The 24487-nt window shown below is 40.1% G+C and overlaps 1 protein-coding gene across 1 annotated transcript in view; it reads right to left on the reverse strand.

Annotated features, from left to right (window-relative positions):
- The window catches only part of nlgn2b (neuroligin 2b), a 73731-nt gene that overhangs the window by 20095 nt on the left and 29149 nt on the right, over positions 1–24487 (reverse strand). Inside the window, exon 3 of the mRNA XM_037687474.1 lies at positions 18802–18951. Coding sequence (XP_037543402.1) covers positions 18802–18951 — 150 coding nt within the window. The remainder of the gene's footprint in view (positions 1–18801; positions 18952–24487) is intronic.

A 24487-nucleotide genomic window follows, 5' to 3' on the forward strand; every position in this document is an offset into this window, starting at 1 on the left:
TCCATCCATCCATCCATCCATCCATCCATCCATCCATCCATCCATCCGTCTATCTGTCTATAAGGCTGTGTGTGTGTTAAAAATACATAAATCTGCAACTGAATGTTGAACACATATAAAAATTTTGTAAATGTCTTATATTCTTTTGTACTTTGTAGTTTGCATCGTTTCACCATAATTTATTCCAGCATCTATATTTTATAAATTTATAATTTATAAATTGTAAATAAATTTATGCCTAAAACTAAATATTCTTTTATATTTTTATATTCTTGGACTTGGATTTATTCACTTCTGTTGCACTATTTATTGTTTAATTTATTCCCTCTTATATTTTCCCATTCATGTTTTATCATTTCTGACAGATTTATTCTCTTTTGTGTCACTCTCTCAAATCTGTCGCTTTAATCATCCTTTATGAAAAGAAACCCAGAAGTGTCCGACAGTCATCGGACTGTTTGAGACGTCTGCAGACCAAACTTTAGGACTGAACAAAGTGACTCCAGTGGGTCACAGAAACTCTTCAGGACAAAGACGCTCAAACAGCAGCAGGGGATAAAAAAACGAACGCAGACCTAAAACAGGTATTAAAGTGAATATCGCCCGGGGCTATCATCAAACCCAAACTGACAGAGGTGAAAGAAACACAAGATGATGGACAGGTTATATAATTTCACTGTAACATTACAGGGATGATGAGAAATGTCAAGATTTTTACACTCGCAGAGAAAGGTGATTTAAAAGACTACACAAAGCTCAGCCTCAAGTAGAGAAAAGATCTTTATAACATGTCAAACTTCTGAGTTGGAACAGAGCAGATCAGATTATTTAGACCTATACAATTAAAAATATATAAAAATCAGAGGATTATCTATAATATCTGAATGCAATATTGGATTACAATAAATACTGTACATAAAAATCCTTAAATTGAAGCTTTCAATCTATTTTATTGCTCACAACTGAGGGCAAAGTAGCAATAATGTTTTTACCTGTTTCTCTGTGTGTGCACATGTGTGTTCCCTTGACTGGAGTGTCAGCAACATCTCTTATCACCCAATGGCCAGGTTATATTACATTTTTTAAGAAAGAAATCGTTGGATCTACATCTGTAATGTGAGTCAACCCAATTCAAGATGGCCATCACACCATCTAACCTTAGAAAACATAAGAACGGCTATAACTGAACCAGTTTAACAGGTATTGTGCTCAGGGGCGATTTTAGAATCTGACCTTTAGGGGTGCTTAGTCCCCAGTGTTGATTATGGAGCTTGAACAACATGGTGGCCATTGGTGTCAGAAGTGTTCATAATGTATCATAATCTACAATGGGTATCTAGCTATTTGAAAGATAGGAAACAGTTTGTACAAATAAATGATGTAAGATCTGACGTCTGTAATGTCATGTGGAGTTCCCCAAGGTTCTGTACTTGGACCAAAGTTATTTATTTTATATGTGAATGACTTGGTAAATGTGTCAGGACTCCTTAAATGTGTTTTATTTGTAGATGATACCACATTTTTTTGTTTGGGTAAAGATATAGAACAGATGTTGGAGTTGATGCAGACAGAATTTATAAAAATACAAACTTGGTTTAAACTTAATAAATTATCATTAAACTTAGAGGAAACTAACTATATGATATTCAGTAATAGAAAGAGAACTGTCGATGTTTCATTTATAGTCGAGCGTGTTGAGATTTGTAGAGTTAGTGAGGTGAAGTTTTTGGGTGCCATCATTGATGAAAAGCCGACATGGAAACATCACATAAATTATGTAAGAATAAAAATAGCTAAATATATTGCAGTACTGTACAAAGCAAGGGAGTTATTAAATGATAACGATCTGTATATGTCGTATAATGCAATAATTGTTCCACACTTAATTTATTGTATTGATGTTTGGGGAAAAGCATGTAAAACAATTATAAATCCTATTTTGTTTTACAGAAAAGAGCTGTAAGAATTATTACCAGGAAGCATTTCAGTCACCCATCAAGTTCATTATTTTATCAACTGAAGTTATTGCAGTTCCATGATTTGGTAGATTATAGTATTTTATCAGTTATGTATAGGGCTCATAATAACACATTACCTTTAAATGTCCAATTACATTTAGTTAAAAGAGAGAGTTGTTATAATTTTAATAGAGATATTTGTGAAACCTAAATTTAGAACTAGTTTGAAGGGATGGTCTACTTCAATCCAATGAATTAGATTATAGAATAATCTGGAGAGTGATGTTAAAAATGCCAGGTCAATACACATGTTTAAGAGAATGATCAAAGTTGATTTGTTAAAAAATATAAAATAGCTTAATATGTATTTGAATGAATTGTTGCTCAAGAAGGAGTTATTTATTTTGCATTTGTTATTTGAAAATTATTATTGTTTGAATTTATTTTTTTAGTAAAAAGGGGCAGACATAAGATAGTTCTTTCTGCTGCCTTTCATTTTATTTGTGATTGTATTTCTTATTATATATAGAATTTTTTTTTTTAAATGAATAAACTTTATAATAATAATAATAATATGAATAAAGTAGATGCCATTTCCTGCATTCAGATTTTTAAACATCTACATTTACCTCCATAAGTAAACATTTGATTCAATAACTATTTTAGAGAGCAAAACGAAGTAGCGCTAAGCTAGCGGTGTGCAATACAGACACGCTAGCTAGGATGCTACAGACATGGCGATCTGCTTTACATTACACAACCTAATAAACGCTTTGTACAAATTCAGTTTAGTGTTAACTGATCATAACAAACAAAGACTAAACTTATGCAACCAGAAGTTACAACATATATCTACATATAAAACACACAAAACAAAGCACAATTAGCTTTAATTAACCTTAAGCATACAATGTAATTATGATAGAAAATGGAGGATTTACCTGCAGTTACCTTCGTACAGATGAACATGTGGTACTTCCTGTTTATCACTGTTGTATTCAGCTGCTCATGAGGTCGGCCACAGGGTTTCATCCATTCTTTACATTTTTTCAGACTCAGTTTAGGTTTTGGAAATGGAATAAACTTTTCCACTCAAGAGGCTAAAATTGCCACTGATTGTGCTAAAGTTTAATTTGGCAGTAGCTAAATATGATTCACAGAATATACCTGCTGGAAGGTTTATATCAATTTCATGCCATATTTGATATTTTATAATAAAAAAGGTATTTTGTGATTGAGCTTGCTTCTTTTAACCTCATTAAATTTCAGACAAGAGGTGATTTTGTCACCACACAGCTAATTCTAAATTTCAAGCGTCCATTAAAACGGCAACAAACTGTCATGCAAATTTTGTAAATAGATTACTTCAAACATAACCCTGACACAAAGTAGTTCCTCAGTTTTCTAATCATTTCAGAAATGACTCATCCTCATTAAAAACTGCAGTTTCTCAGAATTAAAAATGAAATAAAACTCTAGAAACACAGTCTCAAAAGCCTAAAGGAGAAAAAAAAAACAAAAAAACGTTTCAATCCTGACGCTAATAAAAGAGGGTTTTTCTTTTATTAATGAAAGTCAGTCAGTAGTTATGGTTATTACATAAACTCAATCTATTCAAGTGAGCCTCACTCACTAAGAGAACCATTCAGGCTGTAGCTTTCCACATTTATGGATTAGGTTTAAAAAAGAAAGGAAGGATCTTACAATTAAAGGACTGTAATTTTTTTATTAAAATTCTTATTAAACATAAATATAAACATTTGGTCCCATTTTTCAAGAATCTCAACAGCATTTATGTGTAGATCACATTAATATTTGACACTGTTATTCAAATTCAAATTCAAAAATACTTTATTAATCCCAGAGGGAAATTAAATGTAGGCAGCACGGTGGCGCAACTGGTAGAGCTGCTGCCTCTCAGCGAGCAGGTCCCTGGTTCAAACCCCGGTCCAGGGGCCTTTCTGGGTGGAGTTTGCATGTTCTCTCTGTGCGTGCGTGGGTTTTCTCCGGGTACTCCAGTTTCCTCCCACAGACCAAAAACATGCATGTTAGGCTGATTGGTAACTCTAAATTGTCCCTAGGTGTGCGTGAGAAAGTGAATGGTTGTTTGTCTCGTTTGTCTCTATGTGTCCCTGTGATGACTTGCGGCCCGTCCAGGGTGTCCCCCCGCCCCTCGCACAGTGATTGCTGGACATGGGCACCGGCGACCCCCGTGACCCAAAATGGAACAAGCGGGTAAAGAAAATGGATGGATGGAAATTAAATGTTGTTGTAACTCATCATCCTGTTTTCATTAAAGAGTTGTTCTAGATGCTGATGGCTGTGGGCAGGAAGGATCTCTTGCAGCGGTCTGTCTAACAACTGATCTGAAGAAGCCTCTGACTGAAGACACTTTGTTGTTGTATGACAGTCTGATGAAGAGGATGCTGAGGGTTGTCTATAATGTTCTTCGTTTTATGAAGAATCCTTCTTTGTACAATCATCTTCAAAGGTTCTAGATGAGTCCCCAGAATGAGCCAGCCTTCTTTATGAGCTTGTTGATCTTTTTTAAGTCACTTGCTCTGGTGCTGCTACCCCAGCAGATGATGGCAGAAGAGATAGCGCTCTCTACACCAGACTTATAGAAGATATGCGGCATCTTGCTGCAAACATTGAAGGACTTCAGCTTCCTCAAGAAGTACAGTCTGCTCTGTCCCTTCTTGTAGACGGCTTCACTGTTGTATTTCCAGTCCAGTCTGTTGTCCAGGTGAACCCCAAGGTATTTATACTTCTCCACCACCTCCACTTCTTCTCCCATAATGGAAATAGGGTTGGACCTGTTCCTGATTCTCCTGAAATCTACAATCATCTATTTTGTTTTGTTCACATTCAAGATGAGATGATTGTTCCCACACCATGCCACAAAGCGGTCCACCAGTTCCCTGCACTCAGCTTCTTGTCCATCTCTGATCCACCCAACCACTGCAGAGTCATCTGAATATTTCTGCAGATGACAGGAGTCTGTTTTGTACTGGAAATCTGAGGTGTACAGAGTGAAAAGGAATGGTGAGACTACAGTCCCCTGTGGTGCTCCTGAGCTACTGACCACACAACCCTTCAGTCTCACAAACTGTGGTCTGTCTGTCAGGTAGTCTTTGATCCAGGTGATTGTTGAGGCCTCCACCTGAGTCTTCTGGAGTTTCTGACAAAGCAAATCAGGCTGGATTGTGTTAAATGCACTGGATAAATCAAATAACATGACTCTCACAGTGCTGTCTGCCTTTTCTAGATGACAGTAAGTTTGCTGAAGCAGGTGTATGATGGCATCTTCAACTCCAAGTCTGCGCTGACAAGCAAACTGCAATGGATCCTGATATGTGCCTGTTTGTTTAGTCAGATGGGCCAACAGGTCTCTCTAGGACCTTCATGATGTGGGATGTCAGGGCAACAGGTCTATAGTCATTGAGGACTGATGGGTAAGGTTTCTTTGGTACTGGAACAAGGCAGGAGGTTTTCCACGACACTAGAACTTTCTCCTGGGTCAGGCTAAGGTTGAAGAGGTGCTGCAGAACCCCACAGAGCTGCTCTGCACAGACCTTCAGGACTCTGGGACTGACACCATCTGGACCTGCAGCCTTATTCCGGTTCAGTCTCTCCAGCTGCTTCCTCACCTGACTTCTAGAGACGCAGAGGGGGGAGGCAAAGGAGGTATCAGCATCTTCCGATTTTGTTGAAGACCAACATGTAGAAGAAGAAGGGTCCATGACCGAGATGGTAGATACAATATTTGAGGTGTGACAGGGCAGCCTTGGGTCAAAGGAGGGTGGTATATATGTTTGGCTGTGGGCAAGAGAGGAGGAGGATGAGCTTGTTCCTGAACTGAATCTATTGAAGAACGTGTTCAGTTCATTGGCTCTGTTCAGGCTTCCATCCTTCTGATCCTCCTTCTGCTTGAAGCCTGTGATCTTTTTCATCCCTGACCACACCTCTCTGATATTGTTCTGCTGGAGCTTGCTCTTTAGCTTCTTCTTGTACACCTCCTTGCTGTTTCTTATCTTGACTTTTAGTTGCTTCTGTGTATTCCTCAATAATTCCCTGTCTCCCTCCCTGAAGGCTCTTTGTTTCTGGTTTAGCAGTTCCTTCAGGTCAGTGGTTATCCAGGGTTTGTTATTGGGGAAGCATCTCACTGTTCTGGTGGGGATGGTGTTGTTTACACAGAAGTTTATATAGTTGGTCACACACTCAGTCATGGTATTGATGTCCTCTCCATTTGGCTGGCACAGTGCATCCCAGTCTGTAGCCTCAAAACAACCCTGCAGGGCTTCTTCAGCTTCCGTTGACCATTTTCTCACTGTTCTCTTTAATGCAGGTTGTCTCTGAACAAGGGGTTTATATTGTGAGCAGAGAAACACGATTGTGATCTGATTTGCCAAGAGGGGGTCTTGCTTTAGCGATGTATGAATCCTTGACATTTGCATAAAACAAGTCCAGCGTTTTGTTTTCTCTGGTAGAGCAGCTGACAAAATGTTGGAATGTCGGAAGTGTAGCAGAGAGAGAGAGAGAGACATGATTAAAATCACCAGATATTGCAACAAACGCACTAGGGTGTTGTGTCTGTAGCTTAGCAACCTCGGAGCTGATGACATCACACGCAGTCTCGGCAACAGCATTGGGTGGAATGTAAACGGTTGCCAAAATAACACTGGTGAACTCTCTTGGCAAATAATATGGATGACAACTTAGTGCTAACAGTTCAATATCTGGACTGCAGAGACGACACTTCACAGTAATATGTCCAGGATTACACCATTTGTTGTTCACAAGCACTGCCAACCCACCTCCTTTGCTTTTGCCACTCCTCTTTAAATCGCTATCAGCTCGTATGGTCAGAAAGTCTGGCAGAGAAACACTAGAGTTGGGGATATGATCCTGCAGCCATGTCTCAGCGAAACATATAACACTGCATTCCTGATACTCTGAATGGGTCCTTGTTAGGGCCTGAAGTTCATCCAACTTGTTTCCCATTGATCTAACATTGCCCATCATGATCGATGGAAGAGATGGTTTGAACTTCATTCTTCTCTCTTTCTCTCTCTTCTTTGCTCCTGCTCTGCATCCACGACGCCTCCTTTTCAACTCATTTGGGATTTGGGGCTGTAGTTGAGATATTATTTGAGCTTTGGAGATGTTAATCAGCTGCTCCCGGTTGTAAAAAACAACCTTGTTGGTATGGTTACGCATCATAACAAATGTCCAAAAGCAAAGATATTTCTGTGAAAATCCTTCCAGCTGCACAGCATCCGACACCAGAGGAAATAATCATCCAAAAAAAGTGATTTACGTATATCCAGAAAAAAGAGGAATGAAAGTTTTCAAAGTAATATCTCAGAATGAAAGTAACAGAGCTACTCCAACATGCAGCCACCTTGAGCGGCGCAATTCTAGAATGACACCCAGATTAGATTTTTGTATCAGATTTCACCATGCTTCGTTCTTCTTAGATCTTTGTCGACTCAGGAGGAGGAAAACATCAAAGGTTAAAAACAAAGATCTAAGCTGATGCCAATATAATAATAGTGACATTTGCATTTCTTTAAATATAGTTCTTGCCATCTTGCTTGCCAAAGTTTTAAATATAGCTCTCACACAATCTGATAAGTCTCAGTATGCAATGCGGACAACTCAGCTACTGCTGCAACAAGCTGTAGCCCAAAATTTGTCAAATTATGTAATAGCCTATAAATTATTATAAATTATAGTCATTTTGGTGTAATGTTGTTTAGCTGAGGTGGTCTAGTTAATCTGCCAATGATTAGCTACCTCCTGAATGTTTTTTTTTATATGTAGCCTATCCAGTGGTTCATGAGATCTGTTGCTAACAGACACACACAGCAACTACATGATCATCTGTCTTTCATGGTGGTGAGTGACAACAATTTGCCCATCTGTGGCTAATCTGTGGTAATAATCAAACAAATATCACTTCCTGGTTAGCTTGCGCCTCGGTAAACTTTTAGCTTCTGACTCATTGATAGCTTTAGTTGGCACATTGCACCACTAGTTTTCTGGTCCTTTCTAAAAATACATTTGCCAGACTTTTTTACCTGTTGTCTGCTAGCTTAGCATAATTATTAGCAAGGTATCACTTGTTTTGTAAGTCCCATGTTCGTATCGTCCTCTGCTTCAGTTGCTGCAGCAAAAGTTATTAGTTTTCTCTAAGCAGCAAGAATAGCTGTGCACCAATAAAAACAAAATGGTAGTAATTACTGCAGCCCTGTTAGCTGGTACACAAACACTTAGCTTATCTGATCTTGATAGCAATCTAGCAGCTCTAGCAGGGCCTTAAATGGGCTACTCCAGAGGAAACATGAAGTCAAAGTCAAGCCTGTGGTTTACCGCTAAACTGCACACATTTCCCAGATTACCAAGGGGCACCATCTTGCAATAAAGTTAACTTATCAGCTTTAGACCCAACACTGGGTTCATCTGACTTCTTCTAGTCTAAATTAATTACCTAATTAACTAAAGTCTTTAAATTAATTCAACAACACTTGTTTGTAAGCAGTCATTTAGTACTTTGTCTCATTACTCATATTTTTAATCTGACAGTGTTAAATGTGCAGCAATAATGTACAAATGTTGTGAGTAAACCCTCTTAAGTTTTTCTCAAGAAGTATTTGAAAAACTGTTTTTGTAGTACCTCATCATAAGAAGAATTTATTTTTTTGTTTAATAAGAAACTTAACCGGGCAACACGGTGGCACAACTGGTAGAGCTGGTGCCTCTCAGCGAGCAGGTCCTTGGTTCAAACCCCGGTCCAGGGGTCTTCTGGGTGGAGTTTGCATGTTCTCTCCGTGCATGCGTGGGTTTTCTCCCACAGACCAAAAACATGCATGTTAGGCTGATTGGTAACTCTAAATTGTCCCTAGGTGTGAGTGAGAAAGTGAATGGTTGTTTGTCTCGTTTGTCTCTATGTGTCCCTGTGATGGACTTGCGACCCGTCCAGGCTGTACCCCGCCCCTCGCACAGTGATTGCTGGACATGGGCACCAGCGACCCCCGTGACCCAAAATGGAATAAGCGGGTAAAGATAATGGATGGATGGATGAAGAAACTTATCTTGACCTATGTCTCATTCTGGCATTAAAAGACTCAAGGGATGATCCATGTCAACACATAAACTACTTAATAGATACCTAACATATTTGTTCTTTGTTAAGTTTGTTGACCGTCTTTAGTTCATGAGGAAACTATCAAATGCACTGGAGGTGTAGTGATTGGTGCTGAAACCCAGATGGGACAAATCAGGTAAATAGTAAAGGAAACAGATAGGCTATAGCTTTACATGAATACAGAACCCAAATCACACATAATCAAGTTCAGGGATCATACCATGACGGCTATTTTGTACACTGCCCACTATGCTTCCATGGTCAATTGAATATAAAAAGGTAAAAAATAGCTAAAGTCCAAAGAAAATGTTAGAAAAATCTTCAAAAAGCCTGGAGAACCACTGAACATGACTACCGTATTTCCCGCCGTACCCGTCGCACCGCCCTATACGTCGCATCAGTCCAAATATGTCTAATAAAGTGGAAAAATTCATAAATATGTTACCTCGCCGTATACGTCGCATCTATTATGCGTCACCGCTGACACATCACGTTTGTTATGCGTCACCACTGACTACCCGGAAATGTGGTCCGAACCCAGGAATGCGGGCCGGTGTTGTGCCAAAAATCGATTAGCTGCCAAATGGCGGCCGCAGGAGCATGCACGGGAGGACTTTAACAAGAATTTAACAAGATTACACTTAAAAACAATTATTTGTTTGCTCGAAATTATAGCAAAGGTGTGTCTCAGTTAAACTTTTCCTTAAAAAATGCACTTTGACAGTCAAACCAGCTGCATTTTCAAAATTCGATACGTGGAAGCATGATCGAAATTTAACAAGATTGGTCAATGGTCAAATCAGCTGCATTTCACAGGGGCGGCGCAGCGAAATGCAGCTGATTTGACGGTTGCTCCAGCCAGATGACAGGGGAAAGCCTTGGCAAGCCAATTGTGTCATTAATATCCATGTTTACCTTTTACATGATACAACAACATGCCATACAGCTCGACTGCCATCTAGCGGCTGAAAATGGTAGTGTTCAATATTTTCGGTCAGAATGAATGAAAACTGTCATATATCAGCCAACTATTGGTTTATAAATATGGGGGAAAAAAAAATCCATAAATACGTTGCTTCGGTGTATAAGTTGCAGGGCCTACAAATTATGCAAAAAACTGCTACTTATAGGGTGAAAAATATGGTACTTTAAAGAACTACAAAATAATCTAGCTTTTTGATAGCACCAAAGACATTTTCAACATTGTTAATTTTTAATTAAGTGTAATTTTGAAATACGCCTGCCTTTTAAAAAACTAGCTCTTTCAGCTCCCAAACGGCTTCCTTTTAAATGAAGAGCTGGCTCGTTTTGATCAGCTGAGCCAAATAGTTTCCATCACAACCTAGTAGACTCTGTGATTTTAGATGTGTCCAGAGTGTACGCTGCCATTCCCCCAAGAGATAGACACCAATACACACCAACTTCTCATGATCCTGAACAGGAACAAGTAGGTAAAGAAGATGGATGGATCAATAGTGATTGGGCTCTGTGGTGTGTGGCCGATGTGTATCTTTATACACCTCCAACAATCTGACACATTAAAGACATACGAGCATGATTTAGTGTGATTCAATGTGAATTTGAATCAATGCAAGGACACTAAAAGTAATACAACAAAGCAAAAATCTCAGACATCAGATATTGAAACTTTAACTATCTAATTATTTTAACTTATTGTCTTAATGTCTTGTTGACTCTGATTTAATAATTAATTGGATTAAATTTGATCGCGACCTGTCCAGGATATACCACACCTCTTGCACAGAGATGGCTGGACATGGGCACCAGTGACCCCCGCGACCCAAAAAGGAAGAAGCCGGCCAAACTAATGGACGGATGGAGAGATGGATGGATGGTACAAACTGGCAGCTTTCCTGATCTGATTGCATTGTGCACCATGCATTTGTGAATCAGTATGAATTGGTTAATGTCCACATTCCTTCAAGTCATAACAGCTACTTAGAAGTGAGCCAGTCTAGGAAATACTTCCATCCATCCGTCCGTCCGTCCATCCATCCCTCACCTTTCCCTGCTTCTTCCTTTCCAGGTTGTGGGATCACTGGTGCACACATCCAGCAGTTACTGTACGAGAGGCGAGCTACACCCTGGACAGGTCGCAAGTCCATCACAGGGGTCACATATGTCACTTTGCCACTGTCTCATTTCTCATTGGTTCCACACCATACTCCAACAGTTAACGGCCTGCCCAATCCTGGTATCCACTCTGACTCAGCCCAGTTTATGGGACTATCTTGTTTTGAGGTTCCAAGTGAACTGCTCCAAGGTGCTTTTGACGTAAGCAGACAGCAGCCATTGATTGGCCAGCAACGATCCATTACTGGATGGCCCAGAAAACCTTCAAACTACATCTGTACCACCACTTCCTTTCTGATCTTGTTGATGGACAGCACCACAAGAAATTACTGCACTTACAGAGAGATATCAGAGATGATGGTGCAACATGGCTACATCCGGACTTATAATCAGAGCCCGGATAACCGAAAGAAATTGAAGTCCGATTATAGGGCGATCAAGGACCACAACAGGCGGAGTGGCTTGAACACAATGATCTGTTACGATACCTCCCACTTTGTAATGACAATCCCACCCACAAAGCGGGAAAACAAGTCACAGTGGCAAATCACCTACACTGAGAAGAACCTATGACAAGAATTGACTGGAGTCACACTTTTCTTGTTTGTTTATTCTTTATTTTTAGTGAGTCCAATTGGTTCTTCTCATCCTGAACATTATATTGTACTGTTAACCTTGTGTTAACCTGCATATGACAAATAAACATAACTTGAAATAATCAATGACAAAGAGGCTATAGAGACAAACAAGAATAAACAACCATTCACTCTCTCACTCATACCCAGAGACAATTTAGAGTTACCATTCAGTCTAATTTGCATGTTTGTGGTCTGTGGGAGGAAACTGGAGTACCCAGAGAAAACCACGCATGCATGGAGAGAACATGCAAACTCCACCCATAAAGACCCCAGGCCAGGATTTGATCCAGTGACCTTCTTGCTAAGAGGTGGCAGCTTTACCTCTTGTGCCACGGTGCCACCCCTTCCATTATCTAAAGAAAACCATAAAATCTCATAAAGTTTTACAGTTGTTCAAGTGGTTCATTGTAATTTTTTAGTGTACCGCTGTAGCAACATATATTTGTTCACATAGACAAAACATATAGACATGTTGAGTCACACTAATGCCATTTTTATGCTGACTAATGTTGATTAGCTGTGGCGGCCATCTCAAATTGAGTTAATGAGTTATAAATGTACATTCAGTAAAAAGCAAACCAACATGCTGGGTTGATGGAAAAATGTTAATGACAAAATTTAAAGCAAATATCTTGTGCAATATGTTAGCACTCAGAATATGTGTTGGGGATCAGTCTCAGCTACCACCAAACAATACTTTAAGTCAAAAACTGTAAAACTCACCGATTTATAACCATTTAAAAAGATCAGTTGGCTGGGACAGCCATTTTGAATTGTGTTGACTCCAAAAGTTTATCAGTGTTCTGAATATCTAATAATTTATTTCTGCAAGTTCCATTAACATTCTTCTAGTGATTCATGAAATATTTTGATAAGAAACAGACACACCGATACACATATAGGTGCGGGGAAAAAAACATTTTCGCCTGTTGTTGCCTTTTAGAGGTGGACAGTAAACCTATTTTCTTAAGCAAGCATATTTCTGTTCATTATAAAACATGCTTTTTTTAAATTTCTGTGCACATTTCCAGTTCAGTTTTGCCAAAATAGCAACCAAATAATCAAAACACCTTCCTTCATCTATAACAGGTGTCTCAAACTCATAGCCAGGGGGCCAATTGCGGTCCACGGACCGATATTTTGTGGTCCCCTATCTGAAATCAAAGCTTGGTGTTACTGCGTCCTGCGCGTTTTTCCCTCATGTAACCTACATTTAGTTTGATGACTTTTATTATTAAGGGCCCACTTCCTGTGCTGCCCCCAAACTCTAACTTTTTTTAAAGTCACGGGTCACGTTTACTTCCTCCGCGGTCTCCACTGTTGTGGCAGTGTGCTTTCTTCCTGTGTCTCCCAAACAAATTGATGCACTTCAAATAGATTTGCAAACTTGATTATATGGTGAGTCTGTTGTCATCTTGTAGCAGCATTGTTTCATGTCTAAAACAACCATGTGATTGCTCACTGAAGCGTTGTTTTTAACAGAATTGTTGTCGCCATTGGGATTCTGCTATTAATAGCCACCGGGCCACACATCGAGGCTAAGTACTACTCACTCTATTGTAGAGGTAAAACAATAATGTTTGGATAAATAATAGAAGCCGGATTGTGGACAAATGTCTGATATATGCAACCAATTGTTGTTTGTTGAATTAGTCATATTTTTTGTGTTTTTTGGTACTTTTTGTATTGACGCTAAAACGGTATTGAAGTTTTGCATGCCAGTAAAATCAATTGAAAAGAATGTAGCTACACATATCCTGTTGCATGCTCAATAATCCAGGTAGAAAAATAAAAAAAAAGTTAAGTCAGATCCTCTGGATGGGTTAAAAAAAACAACAGCAATAGTAATTACAATAGCAATAAATGCATTGTAGTTTTTAAATGTAGTTTTTTTTTTGTGGAATACTTGATGCAGCCCAGCCTCGCCCAGACTCTACCTCCAGCGGCCGCCAGGTAAGTTGAGTTTGAGACACCTGATCTATAGCAACTTTATTTATCTCCCATGGATAAAACAAGTTAGTCTTAAATAGGTTACTTGATTAAAGGTAAGAAATAAAACCCTACACTTTTAAAGACAATGTAGAGAATCATTTTCAGGAGATGCGTTTCATCTCTCTTCCTGAGGTTAAAAATGTTCTCTCAGCCCACGATGGTGGGCCTTTCCCCAGAGTTCATTAATTAGTTAATTAGTTAATTAGTCTGAACAGATGGCTGTGCAACACAAATCAGAGGGCTCTCTCAGCCTGAAGCAGGAGGAAGGTAGGAGAAGGTGAGGCAAAAAGACTCTTAAATCACAGCAGTCCAAAAGCTCTGGGCCCGGCTGAGCGCAGCAGACATTTTCTTCTCATTCACCCATTTTATCGCACAACCACCGAGCACATCATAAATTATTACACGCGTTCTTTAAAGTATTATTTGTGAAACACACACATATATATATGGGTTGAAAGGAACAGAGCGAAGTGCTCTAATAGGAGGCAGTGGTCACGTTGCAGTGAGCATTTATTCCGGCGAATACTTTGCTTCAGTGCAGATTTAAAAAAGCATTTGTGTGGGTTTATTTTTAGACTGCTCCCATCTCCACCCTTCTGTTTCCTCTTCCCTCACTGTCTCTCTGCAACTCTCCCTCGCTCATCTGTCTCTATTCCCTGCTCTCTCCTCTTACCCTGCTTCTGCCTTGCCCCGATCTCCTCTCTTAAAGGCGCAGGCGTCGTATGAAATGAGGATGGCGTGCGTAAGCTCCTGTGAGTGTAAGTACAGGATAATGCTAAAGATTAGAACATAAAACCATTAAGATACTGTGTACCTCTGTTTCTCACTTTGACTTAAATGCACTGTGTCAGAGCAGAGCGCTGTAAAAAATTCAGTTGGATGGTGCATTATTCATGCATATGTTTTACGCACGTTTCGCAACTAATTACTCCACGCACACACTTGAGCGGTGCACAATAAGGAAATAAAGCGTGTTCAGACATGCTTGTGCCACACAAAACGTGCACACACAAGGATAATCGCCTTAGTACAGTAACCCATTTAAAGCATATCTGAGAGTGTGAGTGAAAGAGAGCGAGCACACGTTCGCCCACATGTCAATTTTTTATTTATTTTACCAGAATCAAGGACGCCACATCATCCCTCATAATAACTCCGCCGGATCTATCGCCACCTTTTCATCTCTGTATTTTCAATGGATTTTTATGACTTCCTTTGGAGTTTCAGGGTTATGCAGGTAGTTTAAAATGCACGGGCGCACTTTAAATGTCTCAAATATGAATCACAGCACAGATGTCAGAGTAAACCAGACACCTTTACGCTCTGAGCGCAAGGTTGCAGAGGCAAATGAAGATATTTGGGATTGTTTCTTTCTTTTTTTTATACAATACTCAGATCTTAGCTTTTTTAACAGCTGCTATGTCTCTCGACAGTTATGAAGAAAAATGCCTAAAACGAGCTGAAAACCAGCCAGATAGATCAGCAGGTTTGGGTCCGGCTGGTTTCATAAAACTTTCAGTTTGCCCTTGTCCCCGCGCTTCTCAGCAGGCACTGTCAATAACAGTGTGGATTATGTTGCCCTCTGTTAATACTCCCTGCAACTCTTGGACTCTGTCCTAAACTACTCCAGTTTCTCTGTTTATCATCATTGTGATATGTTGAAACAGGCCTGATGCAATAAACAGGATCTGATTACCCAGCCTGGCAACAACGAAGGCCGCCGCAAATAGTCTTTGTGCAAACACCTCCGGAAGATGATGGGCGAATGTAAATACTTGACTTCCCTGATATCCAGAAGCACAACGACTACACGCACACACATGCACAGCTTAACTCATCCCACACTCACAGCCTGTGCAACCACAGCAGAATTACAATAAGGTGATACAAATTACAATACCCTATAATCCAAAAAAGACCCTCAAATGGACACAATACAATACAATATGCAAAAAGAATAGCAGTGGCTCAGCGTACATCTAAAACATCCTTTCAGCCACAAAAGGGGGGCAAAATTAATAAATTGGTTCAAGCCTTGGGCCAAATTTCAGTGAATGCATTAACTAAAGTCAAAGACCTGACATGTTTTATTGGTTGCAAGTTCATAAAGATCTCATGTGTTTGTTCTCTGTTGCTCTTTTCACGTCAGAATCAAAGATTACTAAAAAATCCAAGTTTTTTTGGCTTAAAAGTTAGAAGCTGTCATAAGAAGTCAGCACTAAATGAAGTATTTATCAGATTTTTAGGCAAAATGTGATAATGATTTACATTTACATTATCATCTTGGGGGGTCACATAAGATGTTAACAGCCAGATTTGGCCTGTGGGCCTTGAGTTTGACACGTGAACTGGATTGACACAAAACTGGGAAACGTTTGTCGATGAACACTTGACAAATAGGTTGTTCCCTGCTTTTATTTCATATCCCCACCTGCCCTGGTGTGACTCTTTCAAACCGAATCAAGTGCAGCAACGAGCTAGAATAAACACGGGCATTTTACACCCTGCGGGCCACATCTGGCTACATCCATTTGGGAGGTTAATGAAAATAAGAAAAACTATTTTAAACTTTTCTGCACACAAATCCAAACTCTCCATCTATTGTTATTCTGAAATCGACTTCTGCAGTGCTTTTATTGTGTAGGTAAGAGGATGTTTACTGCAGTGTCAAGAGTCTCCCTGCTGGAACTGAGCAAAACGTGCTACGGGAGGAGCTGAGAGTCATTCACCACACATTCACCGAGGGCTACCAAACCTTATGAACACTGGTTTTAACTTGTTTAAAGCTCAGAGGTGACAGGGCTTTCTCTGTTGCAGGTCCAAAACTGTGGAATGAGTTACCACTGCATGTCAGACAGGCTCCCTCTCTCTCACTGTTTTTAAGTCTCGTCTGAAAACACATTTTTAGTCCCTGGCTTTTGACACTGTGTGAGCTGATTTTAACTTGTCTGTATTCTATAATGTTAGTCAGTGCTTTATAAATAAAGTGGTATGCTATGATATGATATGGTAGACATTATGAACGTTCAACCAACGGGCTCCAACTCTGTCATTTTACAACATCTTAGTTTAAAACTCTGGCATGACATCTAAAATTGCAGAAAAACTGGTTCATGCATTTATCATATCTAGATTGGACTATTGCAATGGTTTGTTATCTGGGAGTCCAAAACTTTCTTCAAAAAGTCTTCAGTTGATCCATAATGCTGCTGTCAGAGTTTTAACGAGAGTTGAAAGGAGAGATCACATCTCTCCAGTTTTAGCTTTTCTCCAGTGGCTCCTTGTCAAATTCAGAATTGAATTCAAAATCTTACTTCTAACCTACAAAGTCCTCAACAACCTAGCTCCATCTTGGGTTACAGATCTTATTGTTCCATACAGATCACTTTGCTCTCAGACTGCAGGCTTACTTGTGGTTCCTAGAGTTTCCAAAATCAGAATGGGAGGCAGATCTTTCAGTTATCAGACTCCTCTCTTCTGGAACCAAGTTTCTGTCCGTGCAGCTGACACTGTGTCTACTTTTAAGATTAGGCTTAAGTATTTCCTTTTTGATAAATCCTATAGTTAGGGTTAGCTTGGGTTTCCTGAGGTATCCCTTAGTTATGCTGCTATGGGCTTATACTACTGGAGGAAAAATTGACTGTTGGATAATTTATTTATCCTACCATCAACTCATTAAATAAATAAGCCACACAGGAAAGGAGAAGATCTTTCTTAGCCCAGGGTTTAAAGAGGAGCAGCCGTTGATAAACCAGGTTACAGGATGCTGCATCACATCCAGATCACAAGTTCTACTCACAGGCAGTATAAAGAAGTGTCTTTTTATAATGGTACAAAGGTGAGGTCAAGACAAATCTGCTTTCCAGCTTAGGGTTTATCACGTGAATGGCTCCATGCTTCTGCAGGTTCCACTTTGCAAAGACAAAACAACTCTAACAAGCACACACGGTTTATATAACATTTGTAAGTGAAAAACATCCATGACCTTTACATCTCTATCACTGACCACATTTCCTCACTCTTCTGCTGTCTTTACTTGTTCAACTCAACCTGTTTTGTATTTGTAATTACGTATTTCTATCATTAACACGTGTTTGTGTGTGTGGGTTTTTTGTTATTGTCTTTCCTCCTATAGAACGTACACCTGGACCTGACATTCTCTGTTCGTTTCTCCATCATGTCCTCTCAAACCCAGCTGGTCGAAGCAGATGAGCCTGGTTCTGCTGGAGGCTTCTTCCTGTTAAAAATGAGTTTTTCCTTTCCACTGTTGCCTTTGTGCTTGCTCAGGATGGGAGACTGTGACGAAGTAAAGGTTCAACACAATCTGCTGGCTTCCTTAGATAGAGATCTTTACTAATTGGATTTTTTATGTATGTGAATGTTTCTGTTCAGTGCCCTGAGACAACTTCTGTTGTGACTTGGTGCTATATAAATTGAATTGAAGTGAAATGAGAGTGAGGCAGGCAATAAGCATTTATTCAAGAGATGACAGGTTGTTCATAAACAGTCACATTTGTATGATCATTTTTAATATTGTGAAAATGTGTATGGTAAAAACCCAAGAACTATCACAATATTGGCTTATTCTACAGCACACTTAAGATTTTCACTTTTTACTACACGCTGCCTTAATTTTCTCCTAAATTTTTCTTTTTTTGAGTGTAAAACCTAAAGTGGTACATAATGACTTTATATTGACACTCAGCATTGTCACATTTTGAAGTTTGCCTTCAACAGACATTCAGACACCCTGACATGTTTTTCAGCAAGCACACAGCAATTTTTTTTATACATTAAGAATTAAACACACTTCAGAATGTTTGCTTTGACACAATAACCGTTAAATGAGCGCGTTCCAGTTTTTAAAGACGCTCTGGCATGAGGATGTGGCGTCGAATCAAACCCTGAGCTTTGTACAAATCCTGCATCTGTCGCGAACATGAAACGTCTGTGATGTGTTCAAACTCACCGAGCACACCGAGCCGATAGTTCATGGTGACAACGATCACGTTTCCGTAGGCGGCGAGAACGCTCCCATCAAACATGTTCCCCGAGCCCTCCATGTAAGAGCCCCCGTGGATGAACAGCATCACTGGCTTCTTACGACGATCCCGAATGTCTGCACACAGAAACAACATGCATGAAGATTCAGTTTGAATTTCCACACAACTTAGTACGATTTCTCAGAACTTCACATTTGAGATCATGTGAAAAGGTTATAAACAATAGTATCACATGTCATAGACAGCTTGTTGTATGGCTTCATGTTGGAAAAGTAGAATTTACTTTGACTGATGATCTAACGACTAGTCCGAGCGAAATGAAGACTAAAGGGCTGTTGCCTGAAAACAACTCCAACGTCACCATTTTCAACCTTTGAATTTCACATAACAGAGTTATTGTCCTCCCAGCGCAGAGCAAAAAGGCAAAATTGAAAATATCCTTCATCCATCTTTCCATCTATCCATCTGTTCATCTGTCTGTGAATGTGAGCTGTGTAGTGAACTTGACCTGATGTCAAAACTAAGCCTAAGGTCAAAACCCTTGACCTTAAGAACCTTGTGGGACAGAAACTGTCATTTCATTGATTTGAATCGAGAAATACAGGTTCACCCATCCTGAGACTTTCTTTCTTGAAAATCAAGTGAAAGAACACTCTCTTTTTTATTATCATTACTATTTTACAAATGTTGATAACCAAAGTGTTTTAGTTCAAACCATTTTAGATGTTGCAGTGAACTAATCAATTTTATTAACTGTAAAACAGTAACAATGATTTTTTAGTTGCTCATGCAAAGTTAGAATTCATGTTAAGGCCTGTTACAGAGTAATCATGCATTTTCTGTTTTCTGTCTGTGAATGAGCAAGTGTGCGTTTTCCAAGGTCAGGAGTCGAAGCAGACATGTGTCTTGTTTTACATCCTCTCAGACGTCAACGGAGAAGTTGGCACCTGTTTCTCCAAACTCGCCAAAACAAAACTCTCTCTGTCTCTGAGAACAGTTTTAATCTGTTCCATAACAATTCTTGCTGTTTTCTGACTTCTAGTAACCTCTTACATCACAAAACACACCCCTGTCTGGTTGATAGTGACCAATCAGGAACGCTCAAATATACCGGAAATAGAGCTCTTTAAAATGCCGGTACTTCCTAGTTCTCTCAGGGCGGAGAAGTTCTGAGATGTTCGCAGTTCTGTGAAGTCGTTTGGGAGAACAGAAGTCCAGCCATGAAAAGGCTCTTCCGAGTTTGGATTATAACATCTTCCACCTCTGAGTGGAACTTCTGAAGGACTCCACTCATGTGAAGTCCACCCGGTGAGGTGAACTGTTGTTGACGAAGCCCCGTCACCACTTCGAACGAGTCACAGCTATCCTATGGAGACGCTGAAAGGTAGCGTTAACCGGAGCTCCTCTTCTTCTGATCCATCATCAGAGAGGTAAATGAGTCTAGTCTCCTACTGAGCGTACCGAGGAAAAGCTGGGTCGGATGGAGGGTGTCGTCCTGTCAACACTTTTCACTCATACACACCACATTCTCCCTCATCCATCTTTTACTCCCTTTAAACTTCATTTTCCATCTTTAAAATTCTTCTTTCTGCTAGAAAATTAATCCAGATGTTTTTAGAAATGTCTGTGTAAAGTGCTCATTCCACCGCCGTGTGGATTGATGTCTGCTGTTCTGCTGAAGAGTGAAAACAATCGCCGCATTGTTTCTCACTACCTGTAAAGCTGTTAATTATGTTGTTATTTTCATATTTTGCCAAATTAATGTAAATGTTTGATGTTAAACTTTGATTCTGTAAAATAAATGACCACATTCATTTTGATGGGTCAAAGATAAATGACGTCTCACGTTACATTTCATTAAATTCAATGCACGTTTTATTCAGTCCAGAAAAATGAAGAATCCGTTTTAATTGATGAATATATCTCAGCATCTGTTCATCTACAGCTGAATAACTTGAAAAATAAGTGAGGTAATGTGTGGCTGCATCTAGGCATTGGGTTGCCAGGTCAAAATCCAAGATGGCTACCGCCATATATGTATATATGTAGCTAAACTTTGCGAGTTGGATAACTTGAAAAATAAGCAACGTACCAACTTCCATTTTGCTGTATGACTGAATCTTGGCTTAAGGAAGATTTGTTTCGAAAATTGAGCTGCCAGGTCTAAATCCAGTCTAGAAAACCACTCATCTTGTCAACTTTCAAATATTTATTTTTCAAATCCCTCAGTGACAGGGGACATAGGCGTACTGCTTGTTTACATTCACTCTGTAATTATTTGTTTGCACTTCATGTAGAACATGGGCCACTTCCTGCAGGTTTAGTGACATATTTCTGCTGAGATGATATAAAGCATGGTTGAGTAAAAGGTTATGAATTAGCGTTCAAATAAAAACATAAAATATAGTTGTTTAAAGACAACAACTACCAAAATTAAAGTTATTTATTTCAAACAGATGTCTTTCCAAAATGTACGTACAACAGGTAAGATGTTAATTACTCATAACTTCTCCAGACAGCCCCAATTCAACAGTTTTGAACTATTTCTTTACGGTAGATCTAGATTTTATCCACTGTTATTGTAAATCTTTCTGGAGATATGACTTATTCATGCAACAAGACACTTCAGACAGCCAATGATTCACCAGATAAAAGAAGATAAAAATGCAAAGAATGAAATATATTTCATGAACCGCTGTACGAGTCGGAAGCCTCGTTGGACCTATCCTCCATATTTCCTTCAGTCTGATTCTGATAGCTCTGATGCTGTGACTCTATGGTGTCTTTGAGTTTGTTACATTGCTACACTTTACATTGCACCCCCCCCCCCCCCCCCTGCACACCGTCTGTGGTGTGTTCTGAGAGTCGGAGCGTGGGTAAAGGCTGCCCATGCACCCCCCGGTTAGGCCGAGCGTCTGCACTGTGCAGGCCCTGTGGATAATTTGTATGAAAAGCAGACCAAGTGGAAACATAAATAATAGCTACAGCATCTGTTTACCCTGATGAGCTTCAGCACTGGGGGGGGGGGGGGGGGGGGGATAAGAGGAGAGAAGAGGAGATGGGGTGGAGGAAGAGGGGAGGAGGACAAGACAGGGAGAGAGGAAGGAGATGAAAATAGGGCAGCATGAGAAATCTGACGGGTGAAGAAAATGATGGGAGGTTCATACACAAACACTAAAAAAACAACCCCCCCCCCCCCCCCCCCCCCCAAAAATAAAAAATAAACCTGATGCAGAGGATGAGAAAAATAATTAAGCAAAACAAAGCGAGACTCACATAGAAAGGTACGCTAATGAACACTGAAATCCACACAGGATTCACACCGCATTCATACAAAGAGACACACACACGCAAACTCTTGCATAGGCAGCTGCGATGCTGAGTCGCTATGGAAACTGCTTCTTGCTAATAGAACTGCACCAACCATTCCATCGCACCGACTCGCTGAATGCCTGTTGCCGTGGTAACAAATTCCACTCACGTATTTGCACACCCGCCTGCATCACCACCTGAATCTCAGGTTGCACATGCACTCGGGTGCGTCACTCCCAGTGCACATACGTACACACACGCAGGAGCGCGTGCCGGCGGGCGAATGTGACCGAGCGGCGCAGACGGGTGAAGAGTTTGAAGTCATTTTGTTTGACTGATCTCATGTATGACATGAGCGAGCTCACAGTGCAATAAATAAATAAAGAAATGAACAGTTTTAGTGGCACGCTCCTTTTTTTTCGTCCTTGCTTTGGTGTATTCTGAGCCTCGGCTGATTTCCCAGAGGATATGTAAGCAGGTTCAATTATCTCGGCATCACTGAGACAGTACGGAGGAGTGACGTCATCAGCCACGATCACAGCGGCTCTGAATGGAGAGGACAGGAACCCAAACAATGACTTGGGTTTGCATCTTAAAGGAGAAATGATTATTTATGGTCTTTTTGAATGGTTTGTTGTCAAATGATCACCGTAGAGCAGGGGTGTCCAGACGTTTTCATATCTGGGCCAAACCTATCAAGATGAAAGCACTCGTGGGCCACAAAATGTGAATTTAACTCTCATCGTGAACAAAAGTTTGGAGAAAGGACAAAAGTGTACTGATTTTGGTGGAGAACGAGTTTTAAATTGTCATAGATCCCAAACATTAAAAGCCTCATAATTACTATGGTTTTTATTATAAAGGATTTAATTATTTGATTTGATGGGTCTGTGTTTGTTGTTTTCTTGTGTTTGGAAAGTTCATTTTAGTCTGTTCTCAGCAACAAAAGCATAATATGAGTTAAGGCCTCCACATATTCGGGCGTACTGTGTGTACTCTAAGCCGCGCAAACTCCGCGCGTACTGTCCGCAGACGGTTGAGACTTCATACTCGAGCGTACACCTTGATGAACTGCAGCCCACTTCTGCAGGTAACAGGCTTTTACCTTCGGAACAAATTGAGGTCGCCGATTGGTCATTTGCGGACACGCCTACTGGATTGATTGACAGGTTGCGTCGCGGAGCCGATTCGTAAAAAAAAAAAAAAAAAACGAGAGCTGCCAGAAGCCCTGGGTAGGAGTGGTCTGCGCATACTCACAGACCAAGCTGTCGCTAGCTGTCAGGTCCTCGGACCCCAGGCCCACCTCCAGCTCACGAGGCTCCTGGCTCGCACTCCCTGAGAATTAGTAACTCACGCTTTCTCAATAAATTACAATATTTTACAATTTATTACAATCTTACAATCTAGTTATTTTTTTGCTACTTTTCTTTTTGATTGTTTGTTAGTTGCCATTTTATTTTTAACTTGTAAAAAAATAATAATTAAATTTGTACGCATCTTTTATGATTGTCTACTTTTGTCTTTGTTGTCCACTGTTGTCATCATTCTTAGTTAAAAAATTCAGGTCTCTCTTGTAAATGAGTCCTTGAGGCTCAGCGGGATTAACCTGTCTAAATAAAGGTTGAATGAAAAAAAAAATCAAGGAAACATGAATTCAGTTTACCCATTGTATTAAATCAAGGCAGGAAAAGGTTACATTTTACAGCACTGGCCTCTCCGATACAATTCGACACGAGATCTAGGACCGGAAGGGTTGGATGACATGTTGCCTTACAACTATTGGGCCTATGCTCCGCCTTCTTCCAGGAGCGCAGCCTATCAGTGTATCAGTGGGGTGACTATGTGTGATTTTGTTAGATCTTATGTGAGCTGGCTTGTCAGGAAGATATAACGGGATGTAGAAAATACCCCTCTACGTGTTGTAGCAAACCAATGAAGAAATAAACATGTCCCTGCAGCCCACACATCAGACTGACCCACTGGGAAATTTCCAGACCCTCCCGATTAGCCACGCCGGGCCTGATCGAGAAGTTAGTGTCTCATACAAAATAGTCCATTGCCAGGCAGTTTATTGTGCAACAGTGAGTACATGTACGCAGTCGTAAAAATCGATCTTTTCGTGGACATGGCCAGTGGACACCCGCTTTGAGTCCACGTTGAGACAGCCTCGAGTATGTGCGGACCTCCGCAGAGTGAATTACGCTCGAGTATGTGGGGGCCTTAAGTGTCCTTTTAAAAGGGGGTTGATCAGCCTTTTGGACCATGGGTGGCCCAAAAGTCTGATTGAAGTTCTGAAAAATCGTCCAGTTTTCAGTCGCTACAACAGATTCATAGAAGGTT

Source organism: Nematolebias whitei, chromosome 14, assembly GCF_014905685.2.
Source record: "Nematolebias whitei isolate Nwh7 chromosome 14, NemWhi1, whole genome shotgun sequence".
In the NCBI taxonomy this organism is placed as follows: Eukaryota; Metazoa; Chordata; class Actinopteri; order Cyprinodontiformes; family Rivulidae; genus Nematolebias; species Nematolebias whitei.